Raw genomic sequence first — 21,041 nt, forward strand, 5'->3', positions numbered from 1 at the left:
AGCAGGAGCAGTTAAAATTGCAAGCCAGAGATTGACATACAGGGCAAGGGGGTGCAGAGCAGTGGGACAGAAGACCAGACTAGCAGCATGTGTGTAGGTCAGAGTTAAGAGTACTAGCAGAGCTGTGGAGGAGGCGTATTTGGCAGCTGTTAGCATCAGGCTCAGGGGCCCGTTCTCCATTCCCCAGTCACAGGAGCAGTTTCTCTACACACCTTGCTTGCCCTGCCGCAAAGATAAAGCATCTTTGAATGAGTTTTACATTCCTCCCCCGATCCCCCCCCCCCCAGCAGTGTTCACAACACAACAGGGAAGTAGGGAAGAAGCAGAGACAGAGTTACCAACTCTCATCATGTTATTGTGAGTGATGCAATAATTGTGCTTTTCTTAAAGCTCCAGCTCCTGGAGTCAGGTGAACATACCAGAACGTCAGCTTTCCTTTTAAAAAAAGGGTTTCGAGCCTCATCTTTTTGTTTTATGTTTGTATGGTGCCTGGCCCAATGGGGTCCTGCTCCATGACCGGAGCTCTTAAGCACTGCAGGAATACAAATACATAATAACTGTAGAGACAGAGAAGCTTCAAAGCATGACCTCCGCAGATTCAAAAGCCAGAAAAGCATTTTAAAATAGCCACAAATTTGTTATTTTTAAAATCTCATGATTTTTAAGGGAAGCTCATGCGTTTGGGGGGCCTCAGGATTTTTGAGCGCTCAGGGTTGGCGATATTCTCGGCAGTGAGAAGGGCAGAAAGAGCGAGGGAGATGAGACGGGGAGCCCCAACCCCAAAGAGCCAAAAATCAAGAGATTGCTGCAAAAATCATGAGCTTTTTCACACAAAAAAATACACTTGAGGGGTTTTTTTCATAGGTTCATGGATTTTCAGGCCAGAAGGGACCCTTAGATCAACCAATCTGACCTCCAGCAGAGCACAGACCAGAGAATGTCACCCTGTTACCTCTGCATGGAGCCCGATAACTTGTGTCTGAGTAAAGCGTCTTCCAGACAGGCCGCCTGTGGGCTGGTCTACACTAGAAAGTTAGGTTGACCCAGGTGTGTCCCTCAGGGCTGTGAAAAATTCACCCTCCTGAGAGACGTAGTTAATCCAACCTCTCTCCCAGGGTAGATGCCATGAGCTCACTGGAAGAACTCTGCCATCGTCCTACCTCTCGGAGCGGTGGATTTACGACAGCGTTGCTGCAGTAAGTGTCAGCACTACAGGGCAGCACTGCAGCTGTGTAGACATAGCCTGATCGAGAATCCACCACTTCCAGTGGCCATCTGCTCCAAGGGTTAGTCACCCTTCAAAATGTGTGCCTTACGTCTACCTTAGATTTGGCCACGGACGGTGGGCGAACCACAGGCTTGGGGAGGCTAGCCCCTGGCCCGGCCCACCCCTTGAGCCTGAGGCCCCACCCCAAAGCCCAGAATCCCTCCCTCCCGCGGCTACCTGCCCCCCTCCCAATCCCGGGTTGCCCAAGCACCACCAGCCCCAAAGCGCCAGGGCACACACACACACTCAGAGCACCAGACAGGCTGCCCCATCAGCCCCGCAGCACTGGGTGGGTGGGCTGCCCCCCAGCACCAGACCACTGGGTGGCGTCGGGCAGCCCTCCCTTTCCCCCCAGCCCTGGAGAACTGGGTGGTGCGGCCCCAGCCACCCCAAGTCCTAGCCGCCCTAGCCCCAGCCCAGCCCAGCAGGCTTCCCGAAAGAGGAGCAGCCCGCTTGCCTGGACTGGGGCCAACTACCAGCAGCAGAAGGAGGGGGCCTTGGGCGGTGCATGGACAGGGCCGCGCAGGGGCTCTTTGCGGAGGTACAGCCTCCCCAGGCTATTGTACGCATCGTCCATGGATTGGTCTGGCTCCAACTTCCAACCGCTGGATCTTGTTCTACCCTTCTCCACTCGATTAGAGAGCCCTTTAATAGCCAGTCTTTTCTCCCTATGAATGTGCTTGGGCACTGTACTTGAGCTACTTCTTGATCTCCTTTTCGATAAGCTAAACTGACTGAGCTCTGTAAGTCTCTTGCTAGCCGGCACTTTCTTCCAGCCGGCAAATTGCATTTGTGACTCTTCTCTGTATCCACTCCAGTTTTTCAATAACCTAATCACACAGAACAAGAAAGAAAAAGGCCTCATTCAATACCATGGCCACCTACACACTGACTCGACCTTGTGCCTGCCCGCCCACTTCGAATCATAGAATATCAGGCTTGGAAGGGACCTCAAGAGGTCATCTAGTCCAACCCCCTGCTCAGAGCAGGACCAATCCCCAACTAAATCATCCGATCCCAGAAGGATACACTGACTAGACCCCTCGATTCCAGGCAACTTGGCCTTCTAATTTTGGGGGCACTTGGGGTGTGCTTGAGCCCTGTTTTTAAGCTTTTCTCTGCAACTGTGAGGGCAAGAAACTTACTTTTCTTTTGAATGCACACTGAGGTTCTCAGCTAGTTCCTTGTTTCCAGGAGATGGGGCTTGAAATAAAACATCACTCACCATGGGACTTGCCATAAAATCCTGAGAGCTGGCAACACTCAAAAGGTAGCATAACAGGAGGATTCAATGGGAGGGGGGTCTTAGGGCTGAAGGCTTCGATGGTTATGTTCCCTTTCACCCTGAGCTTTGCACTTTTCACCCGGCCCCTCCCCAGCAGCAGGCAGCTCCCCAGGTGTTGCCTCTCTGCTCATCTGATTCACACCCCGCCCCCTCCCACCACTCACCCTACAAAGCCCCGGTCCCACAGCTTCCCCCCCTTATGAGAAGTGGCTGCTAGACAGGGCTTCTTTCTTAGCATCTTCAGCCATGGGGCTGGGCTGTAGGTATTTTGTGGGCTTAGTGCTGCTCTGGTCCCTAAGAATAGCCCTTGGGCAGGGGGACTTCCACAGGGTCAGTTTCTCTGTCTTGCAACATGAGTATGACTGTGGAGACTATGGGATGCAGCTGCTGGTCTTTCCCAGCCAGGGCCGCACCGTCCGCTTCAAAGTTGTGGGTAAGTAGCTGCCTGGCTGCTTCATAAGAAAGCTAAGAAGCCTCCTGCTCGTCTGCCCTCTTAGACATGCAGGAGGGTTTTATGGGTCTCCTGTGGAAACCTCTTACTTCTACAGTATGTAATGAGAGCTTTAGGAAGGGAACAAGAAGGTTCTACTCTAGTGCTTCTTGGTGGCCTGGCTATTATCCTCAAATCTTGAGTACCCTGGTCTCCTGAAGTGAGAGTCTGTGGCTTCTGTCCCCTGGAGAAAAGACTGGAGTTAGCCTACCATTGAATCCAGTAGCGAAGTCTTTCCTCACAACAGCCTGCTGATCGTGAGCCCACAAAATAGCAGAGGGTAAAGAGGGAACCCTGCTGGGGGGGAGACTGTAAAAGGACATACAAAATGTGGCTGGGTATCCCAAGCTCGGGTGTAACTCGGCCCTTTGAGCTCCAGACACCTGGATCCTGTGGCCCTCTGTGGGCATCACCTCCCTGTTGTCATGCCCAAGCATGGGGTCGGATGGGATGGCCTGGCTGGCTCGCCACTCTCAGCAGCTCCTGGCTCTAGGTCAGACTTGGTAAATGAGGGCCGTCCTGTACTTTAGAGCTGCTTCCACCATGCTAAACTCCACTAAACCGAAGGATGTGACAAACCACAGTCACTGTTCCAAACATGGCTACTTGTCTAAGCTTCATCAGGGCTTTAACTCTTCCTTACCCACGACCTGTATGACTCTCTCCACAGATGAGTTTGGGACACCCTTCGAAGTTACCAACTGCTCCATCTGTCTCCATTGGGTCACATCTGGCGAGCAAGGAGCGATGATCTTCTCGGCTGGCTACAATGGCTGTCATGTCCAGAAGAAGGTGAGGGGGGTTGGCACGCCTCACCCCAGTACCTGAGCAACAACAAGCTGGAGAATGGGTCCACACCTGCAGTCACAGCAGCCTGTGCGCTGGGGGGCACTGTGCTTAGCGCCTACAGGAGTCTGTTAGGCCACATACATACTGACTGGTGTCTCTTTATTCAGGATGGCCGTAACCACCTGCAGGTGCGAGTGGAGGGAACTGCTGAGCACCAGGGCCATCGCTGCCACCTATGATGTGAACATGACCTGCCCCAAGCCCACTGAACGTGACTTAACCCCAGAGGAGACCATGCGCTACGTGCCGCAGCCGGGCCTGGTGCGCCCGGTGCCCCAGCCGCAGCCGGGCCTGGTGCGCCCGGTGCCCCAGCCGCAGCCGGGCCTGGTGCGCTCCCGGTGTTGGGTGCCCAGTGCCGCAGCCGGGCCTGGTGCGCCCGGTGCCCGCCGCAGCCGGGCCTGGTGCGCCCGGTGCCCCAGCCGCCGCAGCCGGGCCTGGTGCGCCCGGTGCCCCAAATATATCCTCCACCAAGCACATAGGTGTGTAGGGGTGTCTGTGACCTCTAACTGGTTTGAGTGCATGTGGGTCCCCTCTAATGGAAGGTTTCATGGTCCACTTCTGACTCCTGTGGTGGTCTTCAAGGAGCTGAACCTTGTCTCTTGCTTGTGGCTGCCATGTTAGAGCTGTGTTGACAGTGTTGTAAGCCTGATCAAAAATGAGATTTGTTTAGAAATCATGCTGTTCCCCCCCCCCCCCCGCCTCCCCCAGTTTATTTGAAGGGAAGGGGTGGCTATTTGCCTTCTGGTTTTTCAAAGCTTTAGGGAAGGCACTTGCTTCCAAAGTCTGTGAGCTTCTTTGGTGCAAAATCCAGTCACACATGCACCAATGTGTCCTTGCCATTGGCTGCTCAGAGGGTTTCCCCTGTTCCTCCAGTATCCCAGGGTTTGGGATCTGATGTTGTATCCCTTCATATCTCATCCCCACATCTGCTTGCAATCTGTCTCCTTCCCCCCATGTCTCTCTCGCACAGGCTCTCCACAGCTCTTAGTCCCTCAGCACTCTTAGTGTCCTGTCTAGCCCTTCCCCTAAACCAGAGTGGCAGCCACTTTGCCTCTAGGTACAGCTTCAGTCTCATGAAAGAAATTCGCAGCCATGTTTACGAGGGGCACTTTCCTCTGATTGGCTATGGGGAAATGGTGGCCTTCCTGCTAGCGTCTGCCCCATCATCAGTAAAGGGAGATGGTGACTTTAATAAAGGAAAATTCATAGAGTAAGTGTCTGCTCACCATTTCATGAGATGGCTAGAAAAACCCACCCCGGAACTGCTAACTGTGATAAATTGGAGTGGACCACACTGCTGGCTGTGTTGAGGGCTGTAGGGTGTGGGTGGGGGCTCTCCTCTGACACAGCAGCAGATCAGGAGCCTGAATTTCCAAGTGAAATGTTAAGCCTGGTATCTGGCTTAATGCAAAGAAGGGCAACATCCTACATCTGGAGGACAGGGGTGGGGATCTGAGCACAATGCTGTCTGAGGTGGTATGTGGTTTGAGGTTATGGCTGTGGGGGGCAGGGTGAGCTGGGATGGAGGACCACTGTGGGAGCTCTTGCAGCCCTTTGGGGAAGGGGAGGAGGGTTGGACTGGTGTTGAGGTCAGCCACTTGTCCAGAGGTCACTACGGATCTTAAAAGTCTCTGGGGAAGGGTCTCTTGTGATCCCTTCAGAGGATCTCTAGCTCTCCTTAATCCACACCCTGCTGTTCTAGGGGCCCATCTCACAGAGGAGCAGTGCCGTGTGGTGGTGCTGGGAAGATGCCCTGTGCGGATGCCCCAGGCCAAGCTGCTTGCTTCCAGGCTGGCTGCTGTTATGATGAGACTGACCTCACTACTCCCTGCTACTATGGCAACACAGGTAGGAGACCTGCCCTCATGTCAGTTATGGAGCCTTTTGCCATCTCCGTCCTGGGAAGCTTGGTGACACACCGTACTTCTCAGATGAGTTTGGTCACCACCTACTAGCATGGTGAACTAGACTTGGATGCAATGTCTTTGTAACTCTCACCCTAGGCTGCAGCTGGCATCAGTTGTGTGCAAAGGGATTCCTTCCTACATCACGGTCTCTCCTCAGTTGCCCAGTGCCTGGCAGATCTTGAGAGCCAACACCAAATGTGTGGTGGCAGAGGAAGAACCATCAGACCGTACAGGCTGGTGCTCCATCATCAGATCGAAGGATAACTCTGCCGGCTTGTGTCTCGTTCCTGCACAACCTGAGCTGCAATCATGCTGTGTCAGACAAACCCACTTACCCCCATGGGGCTTCACTTGATAGATTCCAAAGCCAGAAGGGACCATTGTGATCATTAGTCTGATTTCCTGTATCACACAAGCTATAGACTTTCCCTGAAATAATTCCTCAAGCAGATCTCTTAGTAGACATCCAGTCTTGCCTTATCAGTGACCCTGGGCAAACCATTCCAAGGGTTAACTACCCTCGCTCTCAGATCTACACCTTATTTAAATACTTAGACTGGAAATAAGCAGGCCTTGTAGTGACCAAGTTCTGCTCTTTAGAAGAGGCAGAAGGTTAAGGGTGACTTATTCCAGTCTATCTATCATCCGAGTGTGGCATGGAACTCTTGCCCAATTCCTCTACCAGGAACATCTATACTGAATCCTGCTCCTTTGTGTTGCAGTCACTGTTCAGTGCCTCCTGGATGGTCACTTTGTTCTGGTGGTCTCCAGGGACATGTCTGATCACCCATCATCCTGGAGAGTGTCCGGCTAGCCTATGCCCAGGCAGGGTGTGACCCCATCAGGATGACTGAGGCTTTTGTGATCTTCCGCTTCCCCCTCATGCAGTGCGGCACCACAGTCCAGGTGAGGGGACACCCACGGGAAGCCAGGGTGAGTGCTCTGCTCAGGGGCTTGGGGGACTAACCTGCCCCATGTCTCCACTCTTCCAGGTGATCCATGACAAACTGATCTATGAGAACCAGCTGATCTCTGGCATCGACATCCGGACTGGGCCAGACGGCTCCATCACCCGGGACAGCACCTTCATGTAAGTTGGCCTGCTCTATTGACTAGCAAGGAAGTGATGGTGAGCAGGCTTCAGCCCTTCCACAGTGGAAGCGTGAGGCCAGATACTTTCCCCTGGCAAAGATCTGATCCATCAATTTTTCAGCAGCCTCTCCTGACCACCGAAGGACTTGGGGATGTTCTACAGGTATGGATTCCCTGCAGTCACAGACATCCCCTTTTTTGAGTGTGGGGCAATGCACCTGATCCCTAATGGGGCATGGGGCAAAATGCTTTGTGAAGGGAAGGACACGCTGTGCAGCTGACTGTCCAAGAGTCAGGGTTTTACATTGTCTGATCAAATGCCAACATTGGTCAGCCTCACCTCAGTCCCTAGAAAAATCCTGCAGCAGGTCAAATCCGTTCTGAAGCACTTGGCTGGTCCTGATCACCTTCCTCTCCTCCAAGTTGCATTCACCAAGGGCAAGTCATGCCTGACCAACCTGATTGCTTTCTATGACGAGAACTGGCTCTGCGCATATGGGGAAAGTGGTGGACATGATATACCTTGACTCTAACAAAGTTTGACACAGTATCCCACCGTATTCTTGACAGCAAGTTAAAAAAGTATGGACTATAAGGTGGGTCGAAAGCTGGCTAGGTCATCAAGCTCAACCGGTAGTGATCAATAGCTCTGTCTAGTTGGCAGCTGGTATCCAGCAGCATGCCCCAGGGGTCAGTCCTGGGGCTGGTTTTGTTCATCATCATTAATGATCTGGATGATGGGATGGCTTACACCCTCAGCAAGTTAATGGATGACACTAAATTGGGGGGAGAGGTAGGTAGGGTCCAGAGTGACCTAGAAAAATTGAAAATTGGGCTAAAAGAAATCTGAGGTTCAATAAGGACAAGTGCAGAGTCTGCACTTAGGAGGGAAGAATCCCATTTACTGGTACAGGCTGGGGACCGACTGGCTAAGCAGCAGTTCTACAGACAAGGTCCTGGGATTAGAGTGAACGAGAAGCTGGCTATGAAATCAATAGTGGGCCCTTGTTGCCAAGAAAGCTACTGGTATGTTGGGCTGCATTAGTAGGAGCATTGCCAGCAGATGGAGGGAAGTGATTCCCCTCTATCCAGCACTGGGGAGGCCCATCTGGAATACTGTGTCCAGTTTTGGGCCCCCACCAACAGAAAGGATGTGGAAAAATTGGAGAGCCCAGCAGAGGGCAACAAAAATGAAGAGATGAGTGAGGGGGGATTTGATAGCAGCCTTCAACTACCTGAAGGGGTTCCAAGGAGAATGGAGCTCAGCTGTTCTCGGTGGTGGCAGATGACCGAACAAGGAGCAATGGTCTCAAGCTGCAGTGGGGGAGGTCTAGGTTGGCTATTGGGGATGGGACTATCCCACAGGGAGGGTGGTGAAGCACTGGAATGGGTTACCTAGGGAGGTGGCAGAACCTCTAAGGATGGAGATTCTGCCACCTGGCTTGACCAAGCCCTGGCTGGGATGATTTAGTTGGGGTTGGTCCTGCTTTGAGCAGGGGGTTGGACTAGCTGACCACCTGAGGTCACTTCCAATCCTAATCTTATGATTGTAAATGCCACTTGCTATGTGATCTCCAATGATGACAAGTAGGCACAGCCAGCCTGACCTGAGAAGGCCTCCGTGGGGCCACCCGGAGGGACTGATAACTCACTACAGGGTTGGTAGAAAGAAAGCTTGGATAATAGTTGGTGGCAAACTTGAGAATGCTGCCAAGAGAGATGTGACTACAAGTAAGCAGGTGCTTCTAGCCTGTCTGAGAAGGCCCCCATGTGGCCGTGCTCGGACACTCCTGCTGAGTCCCTGAGTTAGAGGGAAGAACATCTGAGTTGCTAAAAGGGTTGATACACTAGCATCCTTGGATGTCTGCCATCCAAGTACTGATAGGGCCTGACCCTGCTTGTCTCAAGCACTAATAAGGTCACTGCCAGAAACCACATGGCCTCAATCTGAATTCACAGAGCATCAGCCCCTGTCTCCTCCCTCTGCTCTCTCCTGTGCAGCCTCCATGCTCGCTGCATCTACAATGCCAGTGACTTTCTGCCAGTCCAGGTCGAGGTCTTCTTGCCCCCACACCTGCTCCAGTCACCCAGGCAGGACCCCTCCGGCTTGAGTTGCGCATCGCCACAGGTAGGTGACCCCTCACTCCAGCACGGAGATCCCATCCCCCTGAAGGACCACAGGTGTCTCAGCTCTGCTCTCCTCCTGCCCTCTCCCCCACAGACCTGAGCTACAGATCCTATCTCACAGACAGAGACTACCCTGTGGTGAAGGTGCTCAGGGACCCTCTCTACATGGAGGTTCGCATCCTGCACAGAACAGACCCGTCCCTGGTTCTGGTTCTACACCAGTGCTGGGCCACCCCAAGTGCTAACCCCCTGCAGCAGCCGCAGTGGCCCATCCTGGTGGACGGGTGAGTGGCTGGGATGGAGGGGGAGCATGGCTTGGGGAGGAGGAAGGCGGTTTCCTTGGTCCACCCTTCTCTCATGTCTTGCTCCCAGGTGCCCGTTCCTGGGAGACAACTACAGAACCCAGCTTGTGCCCGTGGGCCCTGCCTTATCTGAGCTGCCCTTCCCGACTCACCACCAGCGCTTCGTCCTCTCCACCTTTGCCTTTGTGGACTCCGCCTCCCAGGTGGCGCTTGAGGGAGAGGTGAGAAGGGGCCCACATATAAAGCGGGTGAGGAGGGGGAAGTCGGAGTGCAGGGGCAGGAGCTCCTATTTCAGTCAGGTCCTGACCTTCACATTGTCTCTGCTGAGGCGCTGCACATGCAGAACCAAACTGATAGCTGTGGATCTACTTCCTGGCTCCTACCAGCACTGGCCAGTCACTCACTAACTCCATTCTCACTTGTGTGGATTTTAGGTGTACATTTACTGTAGCGCCTCAGCTTGCTACCCCTCCCGGCTGGAGCCCTGCAGGACCATGTGCCCATCAGGAGCTGCTACAGTAAGTCGGAGTGGCTCCATCTGGGCCCCAGTGGTCTGAAACCCATGTGGGTTTCTACAAGCTGCCATCCCAAATACCAGAGGACTCATAGTGAACAGAGATCTGCCTGTCCTGCTATATTGGAGGAGGGCAAACTACCGCCCACAGGACCATCCTGCCCGGCCCCTGAGTTCCCGGCCGGGGAGGCTAGCCCCCAGCCCCTCCTGTGCCGTCCAGCACTCTACTCCGGCAGGGCTGTGAGCTCCTGCTGCTCTGAGCAGCATCATAAGGGGGTTGGCCTTGGATAAGGGGCAGAGGGTCCCAGGGGGCAGTCGGGACAGGGGCTGGTTGGATTGGGCAGAGGTTCAGGGGGCAGTCAGGGGGCATTGGATAGTCGTTGGAGTCCAGCGGGGGCTGTCAGGGAGCGGGGGGTTGGATAGGGGTGTGTCCCAGGGCAGTTAGGGGCAGGGGTCCTGGGAGGGGGCAGTCAGGAGACAAGGAGTTGGGGGGGCAGAGGGGGTTTCTGAGGTGGGCAGTCAGGGGGCAGGAAGTGGGAGGGAGCCAGGCTCTTTGGGGAGGCACAGCCTTCCCTACCTGGCCCTCCATATAGTTTTACAGTGCTAATGTGGCCCTCAGGCCAAAAAGTTTGCCCAGCCCTGTGCTATACACTGACTGCAAGGCGTTCAGCCCAGCTCGTTATGTACCTGTACCATGTACTGTAGCGCTAGCTGGGGTATGATGGGCTAACACGAAGAGGTAAATGGCCTAATCTCCTACAATTGCCCTATGTAGGAGACAATACTAGAAATTGCCTCTGGAGTGTGGAGTGTCTGCTGCTCCTGATGAAATGGCCTTTCTTCCCAACTTCTCCCACACTTCAAATAAGCAATTCAGGAAGATCTAATACCTGGTACCAAACCTGTCAGGAGGCCTGTAAGGGCTCATGGTTGAGTCCATGGTGACTGCATTTCATCATGATGGGCCCTCTGGTTGTGAGTGCGCTGGACAGACAGCTCCCTAACTCTCCATTCCATCTCCCAGGAGGCCGCCGGTTCCTGGATATCAACAATGGGACAGGAGAGCCCCAGGACCTGGTGAGCTCTCCTGGCCCTGTGATCTTCCAGCAGAGCCCTGAGCCGTGGAGAGAGCACGTCTATGAGAACAAGGGTGAGTTTTCTGTTAAACCCGAGTAGGACAACTGGCATCTTGCACAGTAACCTGGAATACAGCAAGTCAATGCTGTCTAGGGGTTCTAATAAATGTTCGGCGGGGCGGGGGGCTACATGCAGAAGTCACTCCTTGATGATCCATATGTAAGCTAATGCTGGCTGACACCACACCTGTGAGTGCTTCCTATGAGTGGCCAATGTTGGGTTATTTCCTTATCCTTTGGACATTCATAGGATGTCTCAAAACCCAGCAAACTTGGGGGGGGGGGGGGGACACTATGGCCCCTGAGCCTCTGTGGCACTCAATGCACTGGGGCTAGCATTGCCTCAGCCATTCAATAGAAGGCAATCAATGGGATGGTGGTGCTGGCTCACAGTCTAAAAAGTGAGTTGACAATTCAAGTATCTTTCTGATGAAGGCTGGCCTAAGCGGTAGGGGAGCACCACTGGGGCAGGGAAGTCTAGGTGTCATCTCCACACTTTAGACCCTACAGAAATCAGGATTGTCTTAACCTCTCCTCCTCTTCCTCCTCCAGACCCTGTCTCCAGACTGGACCTGACCCTGGTGCTTCTGGCCATGCTTTCATTGGTGGCTGTGGTTTCTCTTGTTACTGTGACACTACTCCATAGGAGAAGCACTGGATGACAAGGTCCCCAATCTTCCATGGCAGATGACTGTAAAATAAGGGAGGGGGAGCAGAAATAAAATGTCTGGACTGCACTAATGTCTTGTGGTAGCATGTGTCCCTCTGGGGAGGGAACAGCAGTTGTTGAGGCCAGGCGTCTACTACTGGCCTTGTAGCTCTTCCCCAGTCAGCAGCAGAACAGACCTCTCTGCAGGGATAGACACCAGAATAGGATGTGGCATAGAGGACAGGAAGAAGACTGCAAGCTAGCACTAGACAAGGTAAATCAAATGGCTTTCTCTCATCTCCTGGGGTCCTATCTGGGGGGAGGGGAAGCCACTCAGCCGAACTAGAGACTTTTTGATTAACTTTACTGTGAATAGCTGGATTCTAACTCACTGGGCACGCAATAAGAACGACTGGCGCTTGCCAGTCTAACATGAAGTCCATGTGAGCAAGCTGGGGGACAAGCCTAAGTCTGGTAATTAGAACCCTTGTGTCTTCTGTGGGGGCTGTGGCCAGCCCCTAGCTTACAGGAGGTGGTGAAGATTTCCCCATTGTGTTAGTGACTGGGAAACCTGATGCTTCAAGACCTTAAGCATCCTGCCTTACAGCTGGGATCTCCCCCATAACTGCTATCTCCTGCTTCTTGACCCTTAAGCTATATCTATGGGGCACTCCAAAGTGTGGCTGTAGTGCGCACACACAGACCTCAATGAGCTAGCTTTCATCAAGCTAGTTGAAATAACAGTAGTGGAAGCATGGACTATACAAGACTAGCTGGACTCTGGGTCAGGCTCCAGTGGGTAGCCTGTGCTGCTGTTGCTCTACTGCTTGATCTGGCTAGGCTAAAGCTACCTTGGCTACATCTACACACTCACCTCTGTCTACACAGCAATCTACCCTTCTCCATTTGCATTAGTTTCCTTCTATCTCACCTGGGAAACTACAGCCCTCCAGCTCCTCTCCAAATCCCCTTCCAACAGCTAAAATCTTCTCTCCCACTGCTCCTACCATGTCAACATCCTCCACCTACTGTAGAACCCACAGGGACTGTCACACTAACGTGGTGTGACTGTTCTAGCCCCTCTATGAGCATCTTCTAGGGTAGCCTACTGTGGGACTGGATCCTGCAGACACTTAATGTGCATGTGGTAATGACTTCATGGGGACTTCACGCATGCATGGAGTTAAGCACATGCTGAGGGCTGGCCAAGCAACACAAACTGTTCATTAAATGTCAACGTTCAGTCTGCAGTAGGCAAAACCAATGCCTCAAAACTCTTCATGGAAAAAGCAGAAAGACATGTGTATCCTAGAAATGCATGGGCACTCGCCTGAGATCTAGGAGACATGGGTTTGAGTCCCTGCTCTGCCTGACTGGGTGCACCTGTGTACTCCTGCATCCCAAAATGGAGTGTTGCAAGGTCAGAGTCTTGGACTGTAAGAGGATGGCAGCAGGGATCATGCTTTGTTACTCTCTGCAAAAAGCATTCTGTGATGGCTTGGCACAATAATGAACGGAAGCCTGGTGGCTTCAAGGCACAAGGCCATGAATTTGCCATTTGCTAAAATTCAAAGTAGTATAAAAATCATGCTGTAGTTGTAAAAGCCTTTGCTTCTGTGCTTAAGTCATGTACTTGAGGACTAACAATGAGAATTATTGCTGAAAGCTGGGCACTTATCTGCTAGAGCAACAGAGAAGGAGAAAGACTTGGGTGTATTGCTTGATCATAGGATGACTCTGATGCAGCTGGGAACAAGGCTAACCCAGTCATGGGATACTCAGGTGAGGTATTTCCAGTAGAGCCCGGGAAGTGCTAGTACCATTATACAAGGCACTGGTGAGACCTCATCTGGAATACTGTATGCAATTCTGGTCTCCCATGTGTAAGATGAATTCAAACTGGACCAGATATGGAGAAGGGCTACTAGGATGTCCAGAGAAATGGATAACCTCACTTATGAGAGGAGACAGAAATACTTTTATTTAGCCTAACCAAAAGAAGGCTGAGGGAGAGAGAGAGTTGATTGTTCTCTCTAAATGCATCAGAGGGATAACTATCACAGAGGAATTAACATAAGCACCAACGGTGCACACAAGAACAAATGGATATAAACTGGCCATAAACAAGTTTAGGCTTTAGATTAGACAAAAGTTTCTCTCCATCAGAGGAGTGAGGTTCTGGAGCAACCTTTCAAAGGGAGCAGAGTGTTGGGGGGCAAAAAGCAAAACTGGCTTCAAGACTGAGCTTCATAAGTTTATGGAGGGGATGGTAGGATGAGACTGCCTACAATGGCACACGGCTGATCTGTGACCGCTAGCTGCAAATATCTCCAATGGCTGGTTACAGGACACTAGATGGGGAGGGCTCTGAGTTACCTTGGGGAAAGAATTCTTTCCCCAAGGTATCTAGCTGGTGGGTCTTGCCCACATGTTTCAGGGTCTCACTGATCACCATTTTGGGGAATGGGAAGGAATTTCCCCCATGTCAGAGACCCTGTGGCTGGGGGTTTGCCGTCCTCTCCAGCAACAGGGCACGGGTCACTTGCAGGTTTAAAACTAATGTAAATGTGGGGATTCTGTTTAGTTTTGTCTTTATATCATTATTTGAGGATATCACTAACTCAGACAGAGGTCATGGGTGTATTGCAGGAGTGGCTGGGTGAGGTTCTGTAGCCTGTAATGCGCAGGAGGTCAGACTAGATGACCGTGATGGTCCCTTCCGACCTTAAAGTCTGTGACAGAAGAGAGACGGGGTTCCCTGAAAGCTCAACAATGGCAGCGGACAGCAACTATAAGCAATAACGCAACACTGGAGATACAAGTTGCATGCAGCTGGATGGGTGCCTGTGACTTTCTTTCTAACCAGCTAAATGACTGTCTTTGCTGATTGCATTGTCACATCTTGCACATGAAAGACTTGTATCATTCTTGGCACAGAAGTAAGGACATATAATTGCCTTAGGGTACCAGAAACAATCCACAGGGAGTGGTGCAAGCTACAATGTTTGAATCAGGATTGCCAGCACTGATCTGTGCCAGGATAGAACAATAGCAATAAGCTGTTTCCTCCAACAACCCAATGGTGTATTTAAATGATGCAAAACTGGGGGTCAATAGTGGCTGATGGGCAGTGGTGGGGGTGGGCAGTGTGCTTTCCAGGACTGCAGTGATGGAGAGGGAAGCCTTAGCTAACCGAACTACCCTGGAGCCAAAACAATAGGGTGGCAGCAGAAGAACAAGTTTCAGACACAAGGGAAAGGGAGTAAGTTCTGTATTTCTGCTACTGCTGCCTATTAAAATCTTTAAACGGAAAACCCTGGCCATCCCGAATTCTAAAGGCAGGGTGAAGAAGAAGGGAGGCCTCAGTAGCCTACTGAAAGGCCAATTCTGAATGTGTATAAAATGTCATTGCGTGGGGTTTCTTCCAGACACTGAAGGTGAGGGATGATTTTCCCCTGACAGAAAAGGCCTGCTTCAAAGTCCATGGGGAATCCTTCCATTGACTTCAGGGGCAGAGACACTAGACAGGAGAGGATGAAACTTCTCCACTTAGGGGAAAAGTGCTGAGTGAGATAGAAAAGTGGCCAAATGTTTCTCCTGCTGAAGTAGGGAGACTTGGGCCTGGTCTACAGTAAGCGGTTATTTCCGAATTAGGCGAGTTACCTCAAAACAAACTGGTTCCATCCACACGACCGAACCAGTCTTTTCGATTTAAAGGGCTCTTTACTCCGATTTCTGTACTCCACCTTGGCAAGTGGAGTAGCCACACTAAAACTGAGATCGCAGTTCCGGGTTAGAGGTACTGTGGACGCAATTTGACAATATTAGCCTCTGGAGCTATCCCAGAATGCTCCCTTGTGACCGCTCCGGACAACTCTCTGAACTCCGATGCACTAGCCAGGTAGGCAGGAAAAGCCCCGGGAACTTTTTGAATTTCCTGTTTGGTCACCATCAGCACAGTCCACCATCACAGGAGACCATGCAGAGTCCACCATCTCAAGAGGACCACGCAGTCCCGGATTCACAGACGAGCTCCAGCTTGGTCCGAACGGGAGGTACTGGATCTCATTGCATGTTGGGGAGACGAATCTCTTCTGGCTCAACTATGTTCCAAAAAAAGGAACGCAAATACATACATTAAATTCTCCACGGCCATGACGGAAAGAGGCTACTCCAGGGACACAGAACAGTGTCGTACATATAATCAAGGAGCTGCAAGCTGAATTCTGTTGCCCGGCCGCATGTGATGGCTTACTCACACCAAAGTGGCAGGCACTTCAGTATGAGAGGCAAAATGAGACCTTGTACAGAAAGAACACGTGCTGTGTATTATGAATTGCCTGTTTCACTGAGAAACAGCATCCCCTTTGTTCTCTAAACTGTATCTCTTTAAATACTACTCTCCCTTTTTCTTCTCCTGCAGCAGGCGCAAATGTTTCAATGCGGCCCCTATCTACTCTGTCCCAGAGGCTGGTCCAGATTAGAAGGTGAAAAAATGAACTCGGGACAATAACTGCTGAGCTCTTGCAGTCCTCCTGCATTGATAGGGCCCAGTTGAATGCATGGAGGCAAACAATTGCAGAGTCGCGTAAAGCGTTACATGAATATGAAGAGAGGAAGGACGTGGGCGATGAGAGCAGGCAGGATGCTATGGTCAAGCTCACGGGGGAGCAAACTGATATGCTCCGCTGTATGGTGGATCTAATGTGGGAAAGGCAGCAAGACCACAGACTGCTGCTGCAGCCCTGGATAACCGCCCTCCCTCCTCCCCAAGTTCGATAGCCTCCTCACCCAGACGCCCAAGAACATGGCGGGGGGGGGGGGGGGAGGCTGCGGGGACCAACACAATCAACCCCAGAGGATTGCACAAGCAGCAGAAAACTGGCATATCCTAAATTTTGATTTGGTTTCTGGACTAGTCCTTCCCTCCTCCTCGTCCACCCCCGTAACCAATACCCCCCTCTAGCTTCTGATTTCTCTCAATGTTTTGTGCAACAACTAATACAGAACGGTTTTTAAACAATTGTGACTTATTTCCTTTCATATATATAAATATTGGGGGGGGGGGCAGGTAACTTTAGAGAAACAACAACAACTCTCACAGCGTACCATGGCCAGTCATGAAACTGGCTTTCAAAGCTTCTCTGATGTGCAGCGCGCCCTGCTGCGCTCTTCTAATCGCCCTGTTGTCTGGCTGTGTGAAACTTGTCACCAGGCAAGTTGCCTCAACCTCCCACCCCGCCATAAATGTCTCCCCTTACTCTCACAGATATTGTGGAGCACACAACAAGCAGCAATTACAATTGGAATATTGGTTGTGCTGAGATCTAACCAAGTCAGGAAAACTGCACCAGCGTGCTTTCAAAACGTCCAAATGCACATTCTACCAACTTTCTGCACTTGCTCAGCCTAGAGTTGAACTGCTCCTTACTACTGTCCAGGGTGCCTATGTACGGCTTCATGAGCCATGGCATTTAGGGCTAGTCTGGGTCCCCAAGATAACTATAGGCATTTCAACATCCCCAACAGTAATTTTCTGGTCTGGGAAGTAAGTTCCTTCCTGCAGCTGTTCAAACAGACCAGAGTTCCTGAAGATGCGAGCGTCAGGCAACCTTTCCAGGTCATCCCACGCTGATGTCGGTGAAACGTCCCTTGTGATCCACCAGTGCTTGCAGCGCCATGGAAAAGTACCCCTTGCGGTTTATGTACTGGCTGCCCTGGTGTTCCGGGGCGAAGATGGGGATATGTGTTCCGTCTGGTTGCCTGCCGCACTTAGGGAATCCCAGCGCATTAAAGCCATCCACAATGGTCTGCACGTTTCCCAAAGTCACTCCCCTTGATAGCAACTGGTCATTGATTGCATTGGCTACTTGCCAGCACAGCAGCGCCCACAGTAGATTTCCCCACTCCAAACTGATTCCACGACTGACCGGTAGCTGTCGGGCATTGCAAGCTTCCACAGGGCTATGGCCACTTGCTTCTCAACTGTGAGGGCTGCTCTCATTTTGGTGTCTTTGCGCTTCAGGCAGGGGACAGCAAGTCACAAAGTGCCATGAAAGTGGCCTTACGCGTACGAAAGTTTCGCAGCCACTGGGAATCATCCCATACCTGCAACACTATGCGGTCCCACCAGTCTGTGCCTTGTTTCCCGGGCCCAGAATCGGCGTTCCACAGCATGAACCTGGCCCAACAGCACCATGATCTCCCAATCGCCACATGCCGTGCTGTCTGTGTCCATGGAGAAGCTCGCAAGCGTGGCAATAGCGGGAGAGCAGAGTTGGTGGCAGAAGCTGTGTTGCTCGGTTCACGATGGCCGAGCAGAGTTGAGTTGGAGAGGTGGTTTCATCGTAGCAGGAGAGCAGTAGTGCACCATCTGCTGAAAGCAGTATGGCGTCTGCATGCCAAAAAGGGGCGAAACGATTGTCTGTCGTAGCTTTCTGATGACACACATCCAGAAACACCCGCCAGAATGTTTTTGCCCCATCATGCTTAACTGGGAGCTTAACAGAGAATTCCAATGGGCGGCAGGGACTGTGGGAACTGTGGGATAGCTACCCACAGTAGGGGCACGGCTCTGACATTTGATGCTAGCCTTGGTACTGTGGACGCAATCTGCCAAATTCACCCGCTTTAGTGGGGACACAGAAGACCGAACGTATAAAATAGCTTCCGAAAATTCGAATAGAATAATTTTGAAATAATTTTGTACTGTAAACGTACTGAGGGTTAGCAGTGCCATGAGAAAAAGACAGACAGAGCCTAGGAAAAACCACCAGCCAAGAGAAGCTCAAGAGGCCTAAGCCTACTGAGGTGTCCTTACATCCCATCCTCAGGTTTCACATAGCTCAGGCTGAGGCCTGCCTCGTTCTGTGGAGCTCCATACTTGGCCAGGTTAGGCTTCTTCAAGGCCTGGTATGAGGCCTCCCCTGCTTTTTCACTAGTTTCACCCCTAACTTGGACTCTACACAGGCCACCAGGGCTAACCCCCTTAATCTTATTGTTAAAAGAGCTATAAAATCATTAACAATCATGGGCCTCAGTTCTACACCTCATCAGAACAATGGCACCTCCATCAGCCCCTGGCACCACGCCAGAGCCCTGTTCCAAACACTGACTCAGACAGAACGCAGTGACTCCTAGTGAATTAACACCACTGTTTTCTGACCTCCTGGGTTTTGCCCACAGATCCCCCTACCTCAGCACTGAGCGGGCCTGATTCCTTCCAAAGGTATGACATGTAATGATAGGTCTCAGCTGGTGTCCCTTATGGGGTTGGTGATGGGATAAAGCACCAGGGTGACCTAGGGGCCAGGACTACACCTGTACAGAGATGACGATGTCACCCGCAATGAGGGGAGCTTGGGGATCTGTTGCTCTCTAGTGGCTGGTTCACATGGATGTTAATGAGTGTGCTACAGCCACTCCCTAGAGATGGTTCGTCCTTTAGTTCAGAATCGCCTGGTTTTTGCTCTGAGATCATGGAGTTTTAAATCTCAGTGTGGGCCCAAGCAGGAGCAGTTTAAAATTGCAAGCCAGAGATTGACATACAGGGCAAGGGGGTGCAGAGCAGTGGGACAGAAGACCAGACTAGCAGCATGTGTGTAAGGGTCAGAGTTAAGAGTACTAGCAGAGCTGTGGAGGAGGCGTATTTGGCAGCTGTTAGCATCAGGCTCAGGGGCCCGTTCTCCATTCCCCAGTCACAGGAGCAGTTTCTCTACACACCTATGCTTGCCCTGCCGCAAAGATAAAGCATCTTTGAATGAGTTTTACATTCCTCCCCCGATGCCCCCCCGCCCCAGTGTTCACAACACAACAGGGAAGTAGGGAAGAAGCAGAGACAGAGTTACCAACTCTCATCATGTTATTGTGAGTGATGCAATAATTGTGCTTTCTTAAAGCTCCAGCTCCTGGAGTCAGGTGAACATACCAGAACGTCAGCTTTCCTTTTAAAAACAGGGTTTCGAGCCTCATCTTTTTGTTTTATGTTTGTATGGTGCCTGGCCCAATGGGGTCCTGCTCCATGACCGGAGCTCTTAAGCACTGCAGGAATACAAATACATAATAACTGTAGAGACAGAGAAGCTTCAAAGCATGACCTCCGCAGATTCAAAAGCCAGAAAAGCATTTTAAAATAGCCACAAATTTGTTATTTTTAAAATCTCATGATTTTTAAGGGAAGCTCATGAGTTTGGGGGGGCCTCAGGATTTTTGAGCGCTCAGGGTTGGCGATATTCTCGGCAGTGAGAAGGGCAGAAAGAGCGAGAGAGATGAGACGGGGAAGCCCCAACCCCAAAGAGCCAAAAATCAAGAGATTGCTGCAAAAATCATGAGCTTTTTCACACAAAAAATACACTTGAGGGGTTTTTTCATAGGTTCATGGATTTTCAGGCCAGAAGGGACCCTTAGATCAACCAATCTGACCTCCAGCAGAGCACAGACCAGAGAATGTCACCCTGTTACCTCTGCATGGAGCCCGATAACTTGTGTCTGAGTAAAGCGTCTTCCAGACAGGCCGCCTGTGGGCTGGTCTACACTAGAAAGTTAGGTTGACCCAGGTGTGTCCCTCAGGGCTGTGAAAAATTCACCCTCCTGAGAGAAGTAGTTAATCCAACCTCTCTCCCAGGGTAGATGCCATGAGCTCACTGGAAGAACTCTGCCATCGTCCTACCTCTCGGAGCGGTGGATTTACGACAGCGTTGCTGCAGTAAGTGTCAGCACTACAGGGCAGCACTGCAGCTGTGTAGACATAGCCTGATCGAGAATCCACCACTTCCAGTGGCCATCTGCTCCAAGGGTTAGTCACCCTTCAAATGTGTGCCTTACTCTACCTTAGATTTGGCCATGGACGGTGGGTGAAACCACAGGGCTTGGGGAGGCTAGCCCCTGGCCCGGCCCACCCCTTGAGCCTGAGGCCCCACCCCAAAGCCCAGAATCCCTCCCTCCCGCGGCTACCTGCCCCCCCTCCCAATCCCGGGTTGCCCAAGCACCACCAGCCCCAAAAGCGCCAGGGCACACACACACACTCAGAGCACCAGACAGGCTGCCACATCAGCCCCGCAGCACTGGATGGGTGGGCTGCCCCCCAGCACCAGACCACTGGGTGGCGTCGGGCAGCCCTCCCTTTCCCCCCAGCCCTGGAGAACTGGGTGGTGCGGCCCCAGCCACCCCAAGTCCTAGCCGCCCTAGCCCCAGCCCCAGCCCAGCAGGCTTCCCGAAAGAGGAGGCAGCCCGCTTGCCTGGACTGGGGCCAACTACCAGCAGCAGAAGGAGGGGGGCCTTGGCGGTGCATGGACAGGCCACGCGGGGCTCTTTCCGGAGGTACAGCCTCCCCAGGCTATTGTACGCATCGTCCATGGATTGGTCTGGCTCCAACTTCCAACCGCTGGATCTTGTTCTACCCTTCTCCACTCGATTAGAGAGCCC

The 21,041-nt window shown here is 52.0% G+C and overlaps 1 protein-coding gene and 1 pseudogene across 1 annotated transcript in view; both read left to right on the forward strand.

The window, feature by feature from the left end:
- The window catches only part of LOC119566329, a 47,659-nt gene that overhangs the window by 16,282 nt on the left and 10,336 nt on the right, over window positions 1–21,041 (forward strand). The window contains 8 exon segments of the mRNA XM_043548467.1: window positions 3,999–4,152; window positions 4,926–5,101; window positions 5,895–6,025; window positions 6,613–6,704; window positions 6,791–6,888; window positions 8,936–9,018; window positions 9,112–9,301; window positions 9,390–9,540. Coding sequence (XP_043404402.1) covers window positions 3,999–4,152; window positions 4,926–5,101; window positions 5,895–6,025; window positions 6,613–6,704; window positions 6,791–6,888; window positions 8,936–9,018; window positions 9,112–9,301; window positions 9,390–9,540 — 1,075 coding nt within the window.
- On the forward strand, window positions 2,737–11,649 carry LOC119566331 (annotated as a pseudogene).

Source organism: Chelonia mydas, chromosome 6, assembly GCF_015237465.2.
Source record: "Chelonia mydas isolate rCheMyd1 chromosome 6, rCheMyd1.pri.v2, whole genome shotgun sequence".
Taxonomy (NCBI): domain Eukaryota; kingdom Metazoa; phylum Chordata; order Testudines; family Cheloniidae; genus Chelonia; species Chelonia mydas.